This window comes from Oncorhynchus clarkii, chromosome 18, assembly GCF_045791955.1.
Source record: "Oncorhynchus clarkii lewisi isolate Uvic-CL-2024 chromosome 18, UVic_Ocla_1.0, whole genome shotgun sequence".
Classification (NCBI taxonomy): domain Eukaryota; kingdom Metazoa; phylum Chordata; class Actinopteri; order Salmoniformes; family Salmonidae; genus Oncorhynchus; species Oncorhynchus clarkii.
The window spans coordinates 24,807,968-24,827,311 of NC_092164.1; the positions used below are offsets into that span (position 1 = coordinate 24,807,968).

At 41.9% G+C, this 19,344-nt stretch overlaps 1 protein-coding gene across 1 annotated transcript in view; it reads right to left on the reverse strand.

Moving 5' to 3' along the window:
• LOC139373262 (low-density lipoprotein receptor-related protein 1B-like) overlaps positions 1-19,344 on the reverse strand; it is a 201,461-nt gene that overhangs the window by 7,924 nt on the left and 174,193 nt on the right. Inside the window, exons 71-84 of the mRNA XM_071113574.1 lie at positions 18,804-19,049; positions 18,195-18,332; positions 17,107-17,244; positions 16,572-16,691; positions 16,090-16,331; positions 10,339-10,562; positions 9,989-10,095; positions 9,619-9,735; positions 6,814-6,987; positions 5,938-6,063; positions 4,776-4,940; positions 3,133-3,294; positions 2,730-2,904; positions 1,325-1,429 (exon numbers count right to left, since the gene is read on the reverse strand). Of these exons, the coding sequence (XP_070969675.1) occupies positions 1,325-1,429; positions 2,730-2,904; positions 3,133-3,294; positions 4,776-4,940; positions 5,938-6,063; positions 6,814-6,987; positions 9,619-9,735; positions 9,989-10,095; positions 10,339-10,562; positions 16,090-16,331; positions 16,572-16,691; positions 17,107-17,244; positions 18,195-18,332; positions 18,804-19,049 (2,239 nt within the window). The remainder of the gene's footprint in view (positions 1-1,324; positions 1,430-2,729; positions 2,905-3,132; positions 3,295-4,775; positions 4,941-5,937; positions 6,064-6,813; positions 6,988-9,618; positions 9,736-9,988; positions 10,096-10,338; positions 10,563-16,089; positions 16,332-16,571; positions 16,692-17,106; positions 17,245-18,194; positions 18,333-18,803; positions 19,050-19,344) is intronic.

Here is a 19,344-nt window from a genome sequence, read left to right on the forward strand (position 1 = left end):
TTATTCTACAATGTAGAAAATAGTCTAAATGAAGAAAAAAACCTTGAATGAGTAGGTGTTCTAAAATATTTTGACCGGTAGTGTAAAGCCCTCTAGGTACGTGTTGTCTTTCTCCACCACCAACCCAATACAACAAGCAATTGGATGACAAAGATAAAAGCAAAAAACTAACTAAACAAGGTCACACATTATTATTATTATTATTATTAATTATTTTTTTTCCCAAAAGGGAAACCGCTCATTCAAAGCTGTAGTATTGGAGGCGGTGTTATCTAACAGCATCTAGGCATACTGTTTAAAGCTAGAATCCTTAATTGAAACAATAACAAAGCTGCACCCCACCTCTGTTTTGGTAATAGGCTGAGGGGTGGGCCTGGAGAAATGTAACCACTCTCAAATTGATAGACAGAGCTACGGATGCACGGGCTGGCCGTCCATGATATCCCAATTATAGTTTAACAATGTTTTAAGGATACACAGTGTTTGTTTACATTTACATTGTTTACAAGCATTCGGAGTAAAATAAGATTACATTTTGGGTTCTGATGGGATAGGACAGTTGAACTAAGCTCATGAGGCATTTATACGTTATATTATTCAAGAATCTTTAGGTAGAGTTTAGTTTCTTAATTCGACCATTTTACAAAACAAGCACACAAAAAACTTGAAAAAGCCATACATGCACATGAATAAAACCATCGAGGATAACACACAATAAAGTCCGGGACTTATTTCCATTGTGGTCCTCTTGAATCAATGGGTATATATTCTTAATTTGGCTATACAGACTGTATAATACTGAATATGATTCATTCCAAAAGTAAAAAAAAAAATGGATGACGCAACTAAGGATTGATCAACTTTGAAAAGCCTCTTGTGAGTGATGCCAGCCCCAGAAACAAACACAACCAAAAGCCTTTGTGTACTTGAATGTAGGAGATCATACAATTTGCAAGAGAGAAAGGAAAACTGAAACTTGGGAAAAACGTGGAAATAAGCCACCTCAGGGTGAGACCTCATTGTCTTCAACTACGTTCCCATTTTAGTATCCTGGGTCTAATCCCGTCTCTACTACAGTACTCGCTCTGTCTCGCACAGCAAAACCACACAACCACTTTCAATACCACTAATTGTACTGCATCAGTGCTGTGTGTGTGTGATACAACTGAAAGCAGAATGAAGACAAAACACAATGGCTGCGTTTACACAGGCAGTCCAATTCGGATCTTTTGCCACTAGTTGATGATGACAACTGACGATGACAACCTACTCAGTTGAAAGAAATATCATCAACAGAAATACAAAAACAATTGTGCTGACTTACTGGCAGAACGGCAGGCTGGTCTGAGGGTCTTGGTGACAGGTTCCTCCGTTGTAACAGTATCCATCACACAGTTGACAGGTGGCTGCCACTCTGCCATTACTGCAGCTGTAAGGACAGGAAAGGAATATGGCAATGACTTCATAAAGTGTTGCAAAGCACATTTATAACGCATGAATAAAACCTTGTGCATTTTTCTAATGACGTAAGGCCTGAACCATGGAGACAGGAGAATGCTGACATGTGGCAGCATCCACAGAAATATAATTACTAGAACGGATATTCCTTTCAAGTGACTGTTCTGTAATGGGTGTCAGTCAAATGTTCCATTCTAGTAATTCTATTCGGTATCACTTTATTTAGATATCGCTAGAGTATCAGTAACATTTCAACTAAATATCAAATCCCTAACCCCTGTTCTAACCCTAAACTAATCCTTCCTCTAACCCCTGTTCTAACCCTAAACTAATCATTCCTCTAACCCCTGTTCTAACCCTAAACTAATCCTTACTCTAACCCCTGTTCTAACCCTAAAATAATCCTTCCTCTAACCCCTGTTCTAACCCTAAACTAATCCTTACTCTAACCCCTGTTCTAACCCTAAACTAATCCTTCCTCTAACCCCTGTTCTAACCCTAAACTAATCCTTCCTCTAACCCCTGGTCTAACCCTAAACTAATCCTTACTCTAACCCCTGTTCTAACCTTAAACTAATCCTTACCCTAACCCCTGTTCTAACCCCAAACTAATCCTTACTCTAACCCCTGTTCTAACCCCAAACTAATCCTTACTCTAACCCCTGTTCTAACCCCAAACTAATCCTTACTCTAACCCCTGTTCTAACCCCAAACTAATCCTTACTCTAACCCCTGTTCTAACCCTAAACTAATCCTTACTCTAACCCTTGTCTAACACTAAACTAATCTTTACCCTAACCCCTGTTCTAACCCCAAACTAATCCTTACTCTAACCCCTGTTCTAACCCTAAACTAATCCTTACTCTAACCCTTGTCTAACACTAAACTAATCTTTACCCTAACCCCTGTTCTAACCCTAAACTAATCCTTACTCTAACCCCTGTTCTAACCCTAAACTAATCCTTACTCTAACCCCTGTTCTAACCCTAAACTAATCCTTACTCTAACCCCTGTTCTAACCCTAAACTAATCCTTACTCTAACCACTGTTCTAACCCTAAACTAATCCTTACTCTAACCCCTGTTCTAACCCCAAACTAATCCTTACTCTAACCCCTGTTCTAACCCTAAACTAATCCTTACTCTAACCCCTGTTCTAACCCTAACCTTAGCAAGCAGTTGCTTATCAACAGATAGTCCGTCTTTACAGATGGTCATACTGTCTGGACTATCTAAATCAAGTGTGACCTATTCTACTCAGATGATACTCACTTGCAGGACACGTTGTCTGTCTCCGGGTTGACAATACACGGTGCCCCTCGACACTGGAGACATCTGTCCACTTCACACTTCACTCCCTCATATCTGGTTGAACACACACACTCCACGTGGCTCTTGCTCGACAGAGTACAAGCCTTCGAATTGGCACAGTAGTGATGGCAGATATCTGGAACCAAGGTGGAGGTAAACAAGCTTATTTATTTCACGTGTTACGTTCCTGGCCTTCCACTGTATCAATCAGTGCAAAATCTATTTGTTCAGCCCTTGATATTGAGCCATTGCAAGCAAGCAGCTTTTGAAGTGAGACTGAATGCAACACGTAATATGGATTGATTGCTTGTCCTAAAACAGGCCAATCTTAGTGTGTGTGTGTGTGTGTGTGTATCTGACTCACGTTGGAGACAACGCTCCCCAGTGTACTCGGCCATACAGCGACACACTGGCTGGTTCCCCCTGCTGACGTCACAGGTGCCCCCATTCAGACAGTAGTTGTCACACACCTTCCTCTCACAGACCGGCCCTGTGAACCCCACAGCACAACGACATGTAGGCCTCCCTAAGAGATATCGAGAGAGAGAGTGAGAGAGAGAGAGAGAGAGAGAGAGAGAGAGAGAGAGAGAGAGAGACATAGATGGATGGAGGGAGGGAGGGAGGGAGGGAGGGAGGGAGGGGGAAATAAGAGAGGAGAGAGCGAGAATGAGGAGGAGGGAGGAAGAGAGAGAGGGGGGGGGGTTGTAGTTTGATTTATTTGACAATCTATTGAAATTGGCTCCAAATTCTGTAGCTGATATAAATATAATCACAAGCATGTCCTCTGTCTAACGTCATAATGGAAAAGCAAGCAAACACAAGGCAGATGTGATTTCTCTCACATTTCATATAAGAGATTCAAAACCAATTCCCATCCAAGGTGATGTCCACAATGAGACCCCCCAAGGTCCAATGTTTTCTAAACCGCCATGTCTATTTGCACTGGAAGGATTTGAACTGGTTTCACACTGGTCCTATGACCGCTTGGAGAGCTTACATCTGAAATACAACAATCTGCTGCCCGCTCCTGACTGGGATGAATAGAAACTTACTGTGTGTGTCTGAAGTTCTTTCCCCTGATGTTCCATCTGTCTAGTAAGAGGTAAGTTGTCACTGATGTCGCCATGCCAACACTAACATTGAACTGTTCTTCCACGCCTAAATATTTGACCACCTCATTTCCTCCCAAAAAATGTCATCGGAAGAGAAAGAAAAGAGAGAAGCTTGATCCATGCCATTTATTTATATCTCCACTCTCAATGATTTATTCTGAAGAGAGAAAAAAAAAACCTTGCTATGCATTTACTGTAACGGAACCTGGACTTTGGGGACTTGAATGTGTTTTAACAACTGTTCAAAAATAGATAGCAATGCCACACGTGAAGCGTGCCGTGCATATTCATGGTGGTACTGACGTCTTCGCTAATGCAATACCAAAGTGGGGCATTGCTCTCAGGGGTAGTCAAACGAAGGGGTTTTAACTGCACTTTCGTATGGCTCCCTGACACTGGGAAGCACTGGCACAAATGCTCACTAATGTCCCATCAACAACTACACAAAGCAGGAGATTCAAACTCATTCAATGGGGTGTCTGCTGGTTTGAGTTATTTCCATTAGATTGGTGTCCAATTAAGGTCTAGACAACCAGGTGTGGGGAGTTCCTTACTAATCAGTGACCTTAATTGATCCATCTAGTACAGCAGAGGAGTGAACCTGCAGACACTCTGCCCTCCATAGAATACGTTTGACACATGTGACGCAGAGCGATAGTTATTTAGAAGCAGATTATCAATCATGAAGCCAGAAGTTGTCACAGCAGAACTGGCATCTGTGGGAAGGATCTCATTGGCTGACAGGACAGGGGCCTTGGTCCCAACCAGGTCCCAACGCTCATTTCCCATAGTCACGGATGGATGAGCGCCCTCTCCTGTCCTGGAGGTCCCAGTGGAAGAGCAGGGAGCACGCACGCACACACACACACACACACACGTAGCAGAAGAGGCTTACCTATGGAAGAGCCTGAGCATGTGCCCCCGTTCTGACAGTAGTCTTTACAGTGGTCGACTTCACAGCGCTCCCCGGAGAAATTTGGCCAGCAGTAACATCGCAGCTCCCCCTTCTCGTTGGTGATGCATCGCCCTCCGTTCTCGCAGGCAGGGTGACACATTTCTCCTGAAAGCAAATGATGTAGGCCCACGTGTTAAGATTAAAACCATGGCAACCTTGACCTGCTCCCATTAATATCTAACGAGTAGATTAATCCACCTTTCTAAAAGGCTGGAACTCAAATGGGCTGTACTGACTGTTCTATGCAGGACTGCTTGCATGGTACCTTCACTTTCACTCCAATTTACTCAGCATAGGAAAGATATATATGAAAGATCCAGTCTCAGTTGGAGGTGGATCAAATTAAAGTGTTGCAGGGTGACCAGGCCTACTGTACTGAGATGTTAGTGTCCCTGCAGCCTACTGTACTGAGATGTTAGTGTCCCTGCAGCCTACTGTACTGAGATGTTAGTGTCCCTGCAGCCTACTGTACTGAGATGTTAGTGTCCCTGCAGCCTACTGTACTGAGATGTTAGTGTCCCTGCAGCCTACTGTACTGAGATGTTAGTGTCCCTGCAGCCTACTGTACTGAGATGTTAGTGTCCCTGCAGCCTACTGTACTGAGATGTTAGTGCCCCTGCAGCCTACTGTACTGAGATGTTAGTGTCCTTGCAGCCTACTGTACTGAGATGTTAGTGTCCTTGCAGCCTACTGTACTGAGATGTTAGTGTCCCTGCAGCCTACTGTACTGAGATGTTAGTGTCCCTGCAGCCTACTGTACTGAGATGTTAGTGTCCCTGCAGCCTACTGTACTGAGATGTTAGTGTCCCTGCAGCCTACTGTACTGAGATGTTAGTGTCCCTGCAGCCTACTGTACTGAGATGTTAGTGTCCCTGCAGCCTACTGTACTGAGATGTTAGTGTCCCTGCAGCCTACTGTACTGAGATGTTAGTGTCCCTGCAGCCTACTGTACTGAGATGTTAGTGTCGCTGCAGTCTTCTGTTCTGAGATGTTAGTGTCGCTGCAGTCTACTGTTCTGAGATGTTAGTATCCCTTCTCATTGCATAGCTAGCTGGTTGACAGGAAGGAGTATTATACCGAACACATTGGTGTCTTAATGTACCTGATGTGTTGGTGTCCCTGCAAGTCCTGTTTACTAGCGTGGTCCCCTCAGGACAGAAACAGCTGGCTCCGGCAGGGTTGAGCAGACACAGGAAATCACAGTCCATCCTTAGGCACGGATTGGACACTGACACGTCCAATGGGATAAAGGTTAGAAAGCAGGATGTGTGAGTTTGTGGAGTGTAGCACATAGACGACTGTGCTCCGCACCACTGTGTTGTTTGTGGGGACCTGGCTGGTTGCAGTAGGTGTGAAATGCACAGACAGCACACAATACACTATGTAACACAGACAACAAAATAATGAATATCAAGATGACACACACTGAGAGAAAATCATATTCTGTGCTTATGAAAGGCTCAAGCTTTTCAAAGTCAAACATGAGATCCTTTTTTATTGTGTTTAACTGAGAGAGAATAACAGTGTGATCCTCTGGGCTGGAGCTGGAGCTAGGGATAATGATGCATCGGGGAGGGCTTCAACTGGCCCTTAGGAGTGGCATACAGAGACATGCAGTACGGTTCCCACCAAACATTGTCATTCAACTCTCACAGAGCACCCGCAGAACCAGACGACAGTAAACAAACAACTGCCAGCAGTCATTGGAGAGAGGAAAAAGGAGAGGAAAGGGAGAGGGAGCCAGAGATATTGAGAGAGACAAAGAGAGAGAGAGAGAGAGAGAGAGAGAGAGAGAGAGAGAGAGAGAGAGACAAAAAGAGAGAGACAAAAAGAGAGAGACAAAGAGAGAGAGAGAGCGAGAGACACAGACAGACAGACAGACAGACAGACAGACAGACAGACACAAACAGACGGAGTGAGAGTGAGAGAGACAGAAAGAGAGAAAATAGGGAAAGAGAAAGTGATTGATAAAGCCTACCGTCTTGCTGTTTGAATCGATGGAGGACCAAGATAATGGAGGGTCTCTCTACCCCCAGATGGAGCCGTTCCATTGGCTGTTTTCCATACTTATGGACCCGGAAGACATCATTCCTCATCCCGATCCCATAGATATAGTCCTCAAAGATATCAATCCGTACAGGCTGCGAAAGACCTTGGGACAGAACAAGTGGTAACAACAGTAACACTAGACTAGTACGGGAGAAAGTGGGTCCTTCAATAATTCATCTGAATTCCAAATAATATAAAACCATATTTAGCTAAATGTTCTATTGCTCTACCCTCCACCCTTGAAGGGATGAGCCGAGCGCATTTGATAAGAATGACAACAACTTGAGGGAATGGACAATTAAAGAAGATGCAGCCTATCCCCTCATACCTGTAAGGGTTGAAAATGGCAGATTTGGACTCTGATAAGCGCCTACATTGGAAAGAAGTGGCTGTACAGTAACATGCTATACAGGCTGTACAGTAACAGTAACATGCTATACAGGCTGTACAGTAACAGTAACATGCTATACAGGCTGTACAGTAACAGTAACATGCTATATAGGATGTACAGTAACAGTAACATGCTATACAGGCTGTACAGTAACATGCTATACAGGCTGTACAGTAACAGTAACATGCTATACAGGCTGTACAGTAACATGCTATACAGGCTGTACAGTAACAGTAACATGCTATACAGGCTGTACAGTAACAGTAACATGCTATACAGGCTGTACAGTAACAGTAACATGCTATACAGGCTGTACAGTAACATTCTATACAGGCTGTACAGTAACATTAACATGCTATACAGGCTGTACAGTAACAGTAACATGCTATACAGGCTGTACAGTAACAGTAACATGCTATACAGGATGTACAGTAACAGTAACATGCTATACAGGCTGTACAGTAACATGCTATACAGGCTGTACAGTAACAGTAACATGCTATACAGGCTGTACAGTAACAGTAACATGCTATACAGGCTGTAGAGTAACAGTAACATGCTATACAGGCTGTACAGTAACAGTAACATGCTATACAGGCTGTACAGTAACAGTAACATGCTATACAGGCTGTACAGTAACATTCTATACAGGCTGTACAGTAACATTAACATGCTATACAGGCTGTACAGTAACAGTAACATGCTATACAGGCTGTACAGTAACAGTAACATGCTATACAGGCTGTCCTGTAACAGTAACATGCTATACAGGCAATACAGTAACATACTATACAGGCTGTACAGTAACAGTAACATGCTATACAGGCTGTACAGTAACATTAACATGCTATACAGGCTGTACAGTAACAGTAACATGCTATACAGGCTGTACAGTAACATTAACATGCTATACAGGCTGTACAGTAACACTAACATGCTATACAGGCTGTACAGTAACAGTAACATGCTATACAGGCTGTACAGTAACATTAACATGCTATACAGGCTGTACAGTAACAGTAACATGCTATACAGGCTGTACAGTAACAGTAACATGCTATACAGGCTGTACAGTAACAGTAACATGCTATACAGGCTGTACAGTAACAGTAACATGCTATACAGGCTGTACAGTAACAGTAACATGCTATACAGTACATGACATCAGAGCTCTGTATGGGGGCTGACTGACAGCCACTCTGAAACTTGAGCACCACACGCGATATTTCACCCCCATCCCTCCCGCTAACTTCAGCACATTCTTGGCTGTCTGAGCGAGGCAAACGCCATGAGTTAAGATGACTCAATGTAGTTTGAAAGACGAGATGTTGAGGATGATTAAAACACTGCTTTGATGCCAAACACCCGCGAGTCCAAATGCGAGCTTCACATTTCCATATCATAAAACTCATGTAATATACACTGTCAACGTTTAGGATCACTACGTTAGAGTTACAAGATGACATGGCATCATACCCTGGGTTGTCCTGAATCGATTGAGCCTGTGTTTGTTGCATTGTGAGGCGAATTTGCAGCGGCACACGCATCTCAATGCACTCATGACTCCATTCTACGCCCGCCAAAATGAATGACCTGCATCTCTGAATTGCCTTGGAGAAAGCCTAACACTGCACGCTCGTATTTTATAATTTAGCTAGTCATGTTGGCAATAGAACAAGCTTTCAACCAGCCATGCCCAACGGACTCAGATTACGATTTATAAAATTGACAATTTTTTGGATTGTGCAAACAACAGTCATTGTGTAAAGGTGGGGATGCAGGGCTGTGTTCCCAACAAAACAACTACAAGTGTGCTTGCTCTAATTCCTCAACGGCACAGCTAGCAGAGCTCAGAAAATGTAACTTATAGTTGAAGGCCTTATTTGACTTCATTGAAACTACTTTGGGATCTGTGCACACTTTGGAGAGGTGTGTGACCACTTGGAAACACCAGTAAGACCTCTCATTCAAACCCGTCATTTTTTTGTCCTATGTTGCACCTACCCCCAGATTTTCTACCAATATTCTTATCATGTTACTGAACGTATCCCGAGCATTTTCAGATTTAGTTATCAACAAAAATGTAAAATGCACATAAATTCAACAGGGTAATGGATTCAGTCTTGTGTTAGGTGAACTGTTGTGTCATCACCATTAGTCTAATCATTTCCCCATAATCCCCAAACTGTTCCCTTTTTATTGCTACCATGGTTACGCATATGCTCTCCATATTTCTTCCTCTAGGAAACATTTACATTCAGCCCCATCCACATAGGCACATTTCAACGAGTGTAAAGGGTTAAGGACATGCATGTCTTCTGTGTTAGTCTGTGCTTCGCTCACCATGTGTACTGCTCACCACCAGCACAGAGTCCGATCCATCGAATCGAACGCTCCCAATCACAGACAACTCTGTATCAGCCCAGTACAGACGCTGGTTGAAATAATCGATGGCAAGTCCTGTGAAGATTTAAAACATGCTAGTCGCTCTATGTGAGCCGTTGTAAAGTGCAGCCAAACTTTCCTTCTGACAAGTGGTGCTTTCTATCAAAATGTATCACTCAACACTAAAAGAAACAGGATATTGATTAGAATAGATATGATGTGTAGAAAATGAACAGACAAGTACACCGCTCCATACATCCTGCGTGTGGGTGCTTCCTGAAGCACCACTTGTTATATGTCACAGGACCAGAAGTTTGAGAGCACCTACCACTGGGTCTCCTGAGGTTCTTCTCCACTAAGATTCTCCTCATAGACCCATCCATGGCAGCCTCCTCAATGAGGGAGTGGTCTCCTACCACTGTCCAGTACATCATCCTATAGGAAGTACAGGAAGTAAGTAAAGGAAGAATAGGTAATTATAGCATGTAATAAGGACAGGGCAGAGGGCCAGACATAATTTGTTGTGCATCTGCCCAAAGAGAAAAATATAGTCCAAAAATGGGCAAATCTGATATGTGGTTGTTTTACCTAGCAACTATAGTTGATTGCACTAATTGTCAATTGCTAAGAACATCTGCTAAATGACTAACATGTAATTAATGTAAGGATTAACCTTACCCTCGAGCCGGGTTAACAGTGATAGAGTAAGGCTCCCCGGCGATGTCTGTGATGAGACGAGAGCAGTTTGTCCCTCCCAGCTGGCCCACGTTGATGGAATATCTGAGCCTCCTCCAGTGGGCGTTGTAGTAGCTGAACCAATGCATCCTGGAGTGGTCTGTCCAGTAAATGTTGCCGGTCACCCAATCTGCAGATATATCCCTGGGCCTTCTGAAGTCAGAACACTGGAGAAGAAGAATGTGTTTTCACATTTACTGACATGACTTTCATACTCCTTACCTGGAAATTGATTTACAAACTTAGAGCATGCCGGCAAACACACACATTCTCTCTCCCTTTCTCTCTCTCTCTCTCTCTCTCTCTCTCTCTCGCTGTCAAAATACACTACATGACCAAAAGTATGTGGACATCTGTTTGTCAAACATCTCATTATAAAATCATGGCCATTACTATAGAGTTGGTCCCCCCTCTTTGCTGCTATAACAGCCTCCACTGGGGGGGGGGATATTTGACGAACTGACTTGTTAGAAAAGTGGCATCCTATGACAGTGCCACGTTGAAAGTCACTGAGCTCTTCAGTAAGGCCATTCTACTGCCAATACTTGTCTATGGCGATTGCATAGCTGTGTGCTCTATTTTATACACCGGTCAGCAATGGGTGTGGCTGAAACAGTCAAATCCACTCATTTGATGGGGTGTCCACATACTTTTGTATATATAGTGTAATTACAGTTCAAGTGTCAAATCAGTGCTACAGTCCTCTTTAAAGTCATTGGGGGCTCCTGTGTTCTGTCCCCTTCACTCCCTTTCCCAGGGCTCAAATCAAACCAATTAATGTCAGAGATATTGAGTGGCTGTTAGATCCTGTTCTGTTCTCATAGGCAGAGCAGTTAAGGAGTATAGAGACCCACTGAGGAAATCGTCTCGCTTTGCTACACTCATGGCTGTCGTATGAGCTACCATCAAAACTAATGTAATATATTCAAGTTTGTCAATGTGCGGGGGTACAGGTTGGCCGAGGTAATTTGTACATGTAGGTAGGGGTAAAGTGACTATGCATAGATAATAAACACAGAGTAGCAGCAGTGTAGAAACAAAGGTGGGTGTGGGTGGGTGGGGGGGGGGGGGGGGGTATCAATATGAATAGTCCAGGTGGCCATTTGATTAATTGTTCAGCAGTCTTGGCTTGGTGGTAGAAACTGTTAAGGAGCTTTTTGGTCCTAGACTTGGTGCTCCGGTACCAATTGCGGTGTGGTAGCAGGGAGAACCGTCTATGACTTGGGTGACTGGAATCTATGACAATATATTTAAGTTTGCCTGCATGAAAGTCTCCGGCCACTAGGGTCACCTCTTCTGGAGGATCATTCTCCTGTTTGCTTATGGCCTTATACAGCTCGATGAGTGCGGTCTTAGTGCCATCATTGGTTTGTGGTTGTAAATAGACGGCTACGGATAATATAGATGAGAACTCTCTTGGTAGATAGTGTGGTACACAACTTAACATGAGGTCTTTTACCCCAGGCGAGCAATACCTCGTGACTTCTTTAATATTTGGCATCGCGCACCAGCAGTTATTGACAAGTAGACACACAAACACGCCTCTCGTCTTACCAGACGTAGCTGCTCTGTCATGTTAATGTACGGAGAAGCTAGCCAGGTCTATATTATCCATGTCGTTGTTCAGCCACGTCTCGGTGAAATATAAGATAATACAGTTAATGGCCCCGTTGGTAGGATAGTCTTAATCGTAGATCGTCCAGTTTGTTTTCCAATGATTGCACGTCCGCCAATAATACATCTCTATGGGTCCGTGTAGCCTATGTGCGATCTATAACCAGAACTGGTGGCTCGAGAGAAAGATTTTGAATGAAAAGATAGGAAATCTTTACAGATGTTTAGCTTAAAGTATATATGGATAATTAAGCAGCCCATATGATAGCGCAACACTTGTAGACTAGCACAGGAAAGGTTTACATGGCGTCCACATATTGTGTCAGCATCCAAGGGACTGCCAAGTCAGGTCTACTCCTGGCATACTGGCCTTTTCTCAAAAAAAAAATATGTTGTTTCATTTAAATACATTTGAATACTATAGAATTGTATGCATTCACAATTGTAGTCTGCACGATCAATTTAGAGGTTTATGCCATGTTTTTAATTTATGTGTCTGTCTAAACAGTATTTCTATCTCAACTCTGTGCAAAGTGTTTTCAAATGTCTGGCTCTTGGATGTATTTACATCTCAAGCTGACTCATGGATAGACTAAACTGTGACATTGACTCTGTACCAGTATCCCCTGTATATAGCCTCGCTACTGTTATTTTGTTTTAACTATTTAAAAAAATAATAATTTTACTCAACACTTATTTTTCTTAAAACTGCATTGTTGGATAAGGGCTTGTAAGTAAGCATTTCACTGTAAGGTTTACACACCTGTTGTATTCGGTGCATGTGACAAATACATTTTGTATTGATTTGATTCATCTTAACTTGTTTAGAGTACTTACAATGCAAAAATATTGATTTCGGCTACTACAGTAGAGCCATTTGAAAGCCACTGATATCAATAGACTTCAGAACATATTTTATAAGATAATAGCCTACTCTTGTGCCCCAAACAAAACCGAAGTAATTAAGAGGAATCTTAATATGAAGGTGGGGGTCTCTGTGGGGGAGACATTGATGAACAGTATTGTTATACCTCTGTTACTATTAATGGCACTACATGTTGTTTGTCCGCCATTTACGCACCAAATGCTTTTGATAAATCCTTTTTATGAAGTCCTGAAGCTTAAATTGTTAGACTTCCCAGACTCAGTGACCATCCTTGGGGGAGATTTTCACTTGACTCTAGATCCTACTATTAATATCACCAGTGCTAATATCTTGGCACTCTGGGCACCTTCAAATTATATTAAGACCTTTTTAGATGACATGAACACAGTGGATGCCTGGCCCCTAAGAAATCCTAGTACTAGAGATGATCTTATTTTCTCCCCATCATCAGTCTTTCTCACCAATTGATTATGTCTTCACCTCCCCTGTTTTTCTGAAATGTACATCACATGCAGAGATTTTAGCTATGCTGTTATCTGACCATTCTCCATTATCAATTTATTTTGAGATTTTTCCAGGATTCACAAGTTTTAAGAAATGGTGGTATGTAATTCTTAAACTACATTTTGACTGGCATTAATGATTTCTTACAGGTTAATGCACAACCAGGGGTAGGCCCACATACATTATGGGAAGTAACAAAGATGGGCAGAGATAACTCACCCCATTTAAACCTGAGAAAAAGATGGTGACTAGTTCTAGGGCAGAATTTATTCATTTGAAAGCGAGACAGAATGACTATGAGAACGCGAATAGACTGAGTAGGCACTTGGCAATGAAACTGAAGCAAACTAAACATTTGTCATCTATTGATGTCATTAGGGACAATAAACAGTGAACTTTGTACCCTCCCAAATGAATCAGACTTTCACTACTTTTTATTCAAAGAAGGATACTTCTGAGTTTCCTAAAGACTATAGGAAGATATTGCCCTTTTAAATTCCTAGGAACTTCCTTCCCTTTCTCTTAAAAACCTCTTAAGGATCAGACCTTTTTTTCTTCTTCAATTTTCGCCTAAAATGACATACCCAAATCTAACTGCCTGTAGCTCAGGACCTGAAGCAAGGATATGCATATTCTTGATACCATTTAAAAGGAAACACTTTGTAGTTTGTGGAAATGTGAAATGAATGTAGGAGAATAACACATTAGATCTGGTAAAAGATAATACAAAGAAAGAAACAAATGCGTTGTAAATATTTGTTTTTTGTTCCCTCATCTTTGAAATGCAAGAGAAAAGCCATTAGATCACTTAGGAGACTATAAGCTCAATTTAGATTTTGGACACTAGATGGCAGCAGTGTACGTGAAAAGTTTTAGACTGATCCAATGAACCATTACATTACTGTTCAGAATGTTGTATCAAGTCTGCGCAAATGTGCCGAATTGGTCAACTGATACATTTTCAAGTACATAACTATAGAGAACATTCAATAAAACATGTCAGTTTACACACTCCCAGGAATGTAATAAATTATGGATAATTAGCTTGCCTACAGAAAAGACAGTAACCTTCACACATCTAGATCGGGGGGCAGCAGAGGTTCAAACTGTAGAACCATGTTCCTACATTTGAATATAACAATTTATTTTATCTCTGGGACCCTCAGGATGACAAATCAGAGCAATATTACTGAAGGTAAGTACATTATTTTACCTTCAGATGTGAAAGTATCAAACCAGTTGCCGTGATAAGATTTTTGTAGTGCACTCTCCTCAAACAATAGCCTGGTATTTTTTCAATGTCATAGCTACTGTAAATGGGACAGTGCTGTTAGATTAACAATAATCTACCGATACCAAATTGACTGTTTGGTACCAAATGTATTTAATATCTTTAAGACTCCGTACAGTGTTGAAAACCTACAGGACCATAAACCAGGCTACCACTATTTATTGAAATAATTGAGGTAATAAATGTCCCCAATCTGAGGTGGCCAATTATATGCATGAGGTTTTGGAGCTGTGTACCAGTGAAGAAGACTCTTTGGGTTCATGTTGTTAATATTATAAATGTTATTCAAGGCAGGAACATACCTGCCATACCATCCCTCCTCTTGCTTGGTTGTAAGCCCTAGCATTTCGTTATCTTATCAAGAGAGGCGGATTGTTATGGCTGCAATAACAAACAGCAGGCAAAAAAAAAAACGATTCTAAGGAATTGGTTTGAGCAGGGTATTGCCCTTTACAGATTTTGGTTTCTTATGTACTTGGTTGGACATTGCACAGCTGGAAAGAGCCACTGCCAGACTGTGTGGGGCCAAGCCTGAAACTCTGGTCAATTGGTAACATGCTATGTCCCACTTGCAAGAGCTAATTTAACAACAATGTTTGGTCTTGTGGATGGGAGATAGCATTGTCCTTCTCTGTCTTTTTAAACAATCTGTTTTCCTATGTGGCTCTGAGTTGGTAGCCTTTGAGAATCAAACATGAATAGACTGACTGCATTTGTAAACACTGAAACACGTCTTTAATCTGTTTTGTTCTTTTTTATTTGTATGTTTTTTAAAATTTGTATATCTTGTTTGTTTCTTTTCCCCCTGTACATATTGGTATGTACATATTGGTATGTTTGGTATCTTGAAACTGTAATTGTCTAGGACTTGAAAGAGAAACAGAATAATTATTGTTCACAACAAAAAAGTAAAGCATCGCCATAGATGAAATGAGAAATTAGTGATCAAATCTGAGTTAGTAAGTAGCCTATATTTGGTAGTACGTAGAACGGCTCGCCTTGCTCCCTCTGACTGTCAAACAAACTGCGAGAGTTAGAGATATTTTTCATGAAAGTATCATGAAAGTACTATAACGAGTAATATAATGCATTTACTTTCCACAAAGTAATATATTACCTTTTCAAGTAACTAATCCCAACACTGTTAATATGGAACAGATGAATATGTTAAAGCAAACCCAAAAATGTTTAGAGGTGCTGACTGAGGGTAAACTGGATAAAAAAATAAAGTCGCATACTAAATGATGCTCCCAACAATTTAACTGGTACAACTAAATTGTTGGGAGCATATTTAGAGTGTGAATTAACAGATACAAAAACAAAAACATTCAGATACAGTAATAACAATGATTACATTAAGTAATAACCCTCCGCTAGCCCACTCAAACCCTTTACTTACTATGATTCCGCTATTTGACTTAGTGAGACTTCTGTCTACGATGTCTTTGTAAAACATTCCACCAGGGTTAAACTGTGTGGCCCAGACAAACTTGTGTCGGTGAAAAAGAGCGTCCATCCCAATGATTTTAGCATTGTCCTCGATGCGAGGATGCAGTTTCTGTCCGTGGCTCTGCTTAAACGGATAGACAAAACTTTGGATTTCAGTGTCATTAGCCACGTAGAGCACTTGATCCTCTGGTCCTGCCCGTCGAGTTCATTAAGGTAGAAGAAAAAACACAAAGGAAATCATATAAATAAAGAGTGTACATTCCAGACTACACAATTAGCATATTTTAATCAAAACAGATCATAGCAATCAGAATAATTGTGATGCGTCACGCATAATTAGGTAGAATTTCGATGTGATGTGTGCACATCAAATTGTCATGCATCTGATTATGTACTGTATGTGTAATCAAAATAGTAATGGTAAGCTCCTACCTTTGGTTATACATTCACCATCGATTTCTTTAAAGTTACTGTCACACGTGCATTTGAAGGATCCTTTAGTATTTGTACAGTAGTGAGAGCACGTGCCAAACTGAAGGCATTCATTGATCTCTGAGGAAAAAGACAAAGAACGAAGGCTATAATCCCCATCAAGCCACAAATAATCAAAAGAGCTTTCGCCATAATTCTGTCTGAGCTCTGTCCTTCAATACACAGGGATAACCTCTTACGAGTAGTACAAACTCTATCTCTGATGGTTCATATCTGAAACTCGCCCGACACATTTATCAAAAAGAAAGCAAAGGCAGAGTAGCTACGCTGCGCATTGCCGTTGTCCGGTGAACAGGAGCGATCAGAGCTTTTCTGCAGTGATAACCACAGACATGTACTGTGAAGTGTGGCCTTCTCGCTGTCTGCTCTCTATTTCGAAAGGCAACGTAACGTTTAAAACTCTCAGCAGCAAGTGAATGCAAAAGAAAACCCGAGGACGGAGGAGGTCAAAGGCGACATCATCACCGTACTGTACCTTCACACTCCCTCGTCGTCTGGCTCCTCTGAAAGCCAGCCTTGCACTGACAGAGTGAATCGGTTCCTGTATCATTGCAGAATGCGTCATCTCCACATAGACCAACTCTCTCTCCACATGCTCCTTCCTCGGAAACCACTGTATGAAACACGGACATCACAATAACACATCATTCATTATATGGTGTAAATTGGATGCTGTTTGTGCACTCTTAGAAAAAAAGGGTCCCGAAAAGGGCTCTTCGGCTGTTCCCATAGAAGAACCCTTATTGGTTCCAGGTAAAGCCGTTTTTGGTTTTCTACATGGAACCCAAAAGGGTTCGACCTGGAACCAATAAGGGTTCTTCAAAGGGTTCTCCTATGGGGACAGCCGAAGAACCCTTTCATATATTTTTCTCTAAGAGTGTAACATGGTGATTTGAATAGTAAAAACATCCATTAGCACAGCCCTTTTCTCTCTCATTCAGCTTTTGTAAATAGAGTACTCTACGTGCTGGGAATAAACATACTCTGAGTGCACAGATTTTTTTATTTATTTAACCAGGCAAGTTAGTTAAGAACAAATTTACAACAACAGCCTACTGGGAAACAGTTAACTGCCTTGTTCAGAATAACAGATGTTTACCTTGTCAGCTCGGGGATTCGATCCAGCAACCTTTCGGTTACTGACCCAATGCTCTAACTACTTGGCTACCTGCTGCCCCAAATGCTGACAGTGCCCAAAATCAGGGGCTAGAATGCATTATTTTACGGTTTTATTTCAGCTTTGTTTTTATTTCAGAATGTTCGATCCAGGAGAGAGCATTTATTTGGAAGATTTTGTAGGACTTATCCTGCCTTCTTTCCTTATACAATCTTTCTTGGGAGTACTGAAATGAACTGAACATGAACTGAAATGTGCAGAGAGAGACAGACAGGCATAGAGAGAGAGAGACAGATATATACAGAGAAGGGGAGAGACAGAGAGCGAGAGAGACAAAGAGCGAGAGAGACAAAGACAGATCGAGATCGATATCGAGGGAGGGATATTTTGATAGAAAGAGTGATAGAGAGACAAAGGAAGAGCGAGGGACTTAAGAAGCCACGTACCACCTTTACAGTCCTGTTCATCCGAGCCCCCGTCTCCACAGTCATCGAACAGGTCACACTGCAGCTCCTGCGGGATGCAGCGATGGTTACCGCAGGTGAACTCCACCTTACCACAGGGCCTTGGGGTCTGCATCACATCTTCAGATCCAGGATACAGGACAAGCCAGGGGGAGAAGGTAACAGCCATGGGGCCAAAGACAGAACAGGCATGTTTTAACACCATAGCTAGGCTATTGCTATATCCATTTTTTACACTAACAACGATGGACATGGACTATTGTGCGTGCACACACAATAGCTATTAGTCAGCTATATAACTAGATGTAATGGTGCCTCTCGAGCAGTTCAAACGATTGATTGGGGACCTCTTTGTTAACAAATGGGATTGTTTCTCTTGAGTATGATTTGTAATCTTGTATGTTTGTATGATGTTATATTTGTAAATTGTGTATGTACAGGACTCCCTTGTAAAATAGATATTGGTCTAAAAGGGACTCCCAGCTAAAATAAAGACAAATGTAGACAAAACAGAGGAGCTCTGTGATCCTGGGTAATTTGTGATCATCTGAATGATTAAGTTCAAAAGTGAACAGATATGATTGAACTCACCACAGTCCTCTTCATCGGAGTTGTCCCCACAGTCGTCGACTCCGTTGCACACCTGCTCCGAGCGCAGACACACCCTGTCGTTCCGACAGCGGTAGGGTCTGCTCGGTGGACACGGAAGTTTAGCACACATGTCCGAGTCTTCATCAGAGTTATCTCCACAGTCATCCTCTCCATCACACACCCAGATGTAAAGCTTACACAGTGTGTTGGTACAGATAAACTCATCCGCACGGCAAGAGTGGGCTGCTGCAAGAGAAACAATTTAGTAGGAAACAAAATGTTTTTTCCACTAAATAAGTTTTCACCAAAAATAAGATGTGTCCCATAAATATGATTGACATACCAAAAGACCAGTAGGCCTATTCTAGTAATTGTTGCTTGATGCCCCATTGATGGTGTGCTTGCCCAATAAACAGTTTATATTCTCTATTATCAAAATTTTTTGGGGAGCTGCATATTTATAGCAATCCTCTCCCCCTACAATTTGACACTGCGCTGCACCCGATCCTATAGCTGTACAGCAAATTAGCAATCTGTTCAC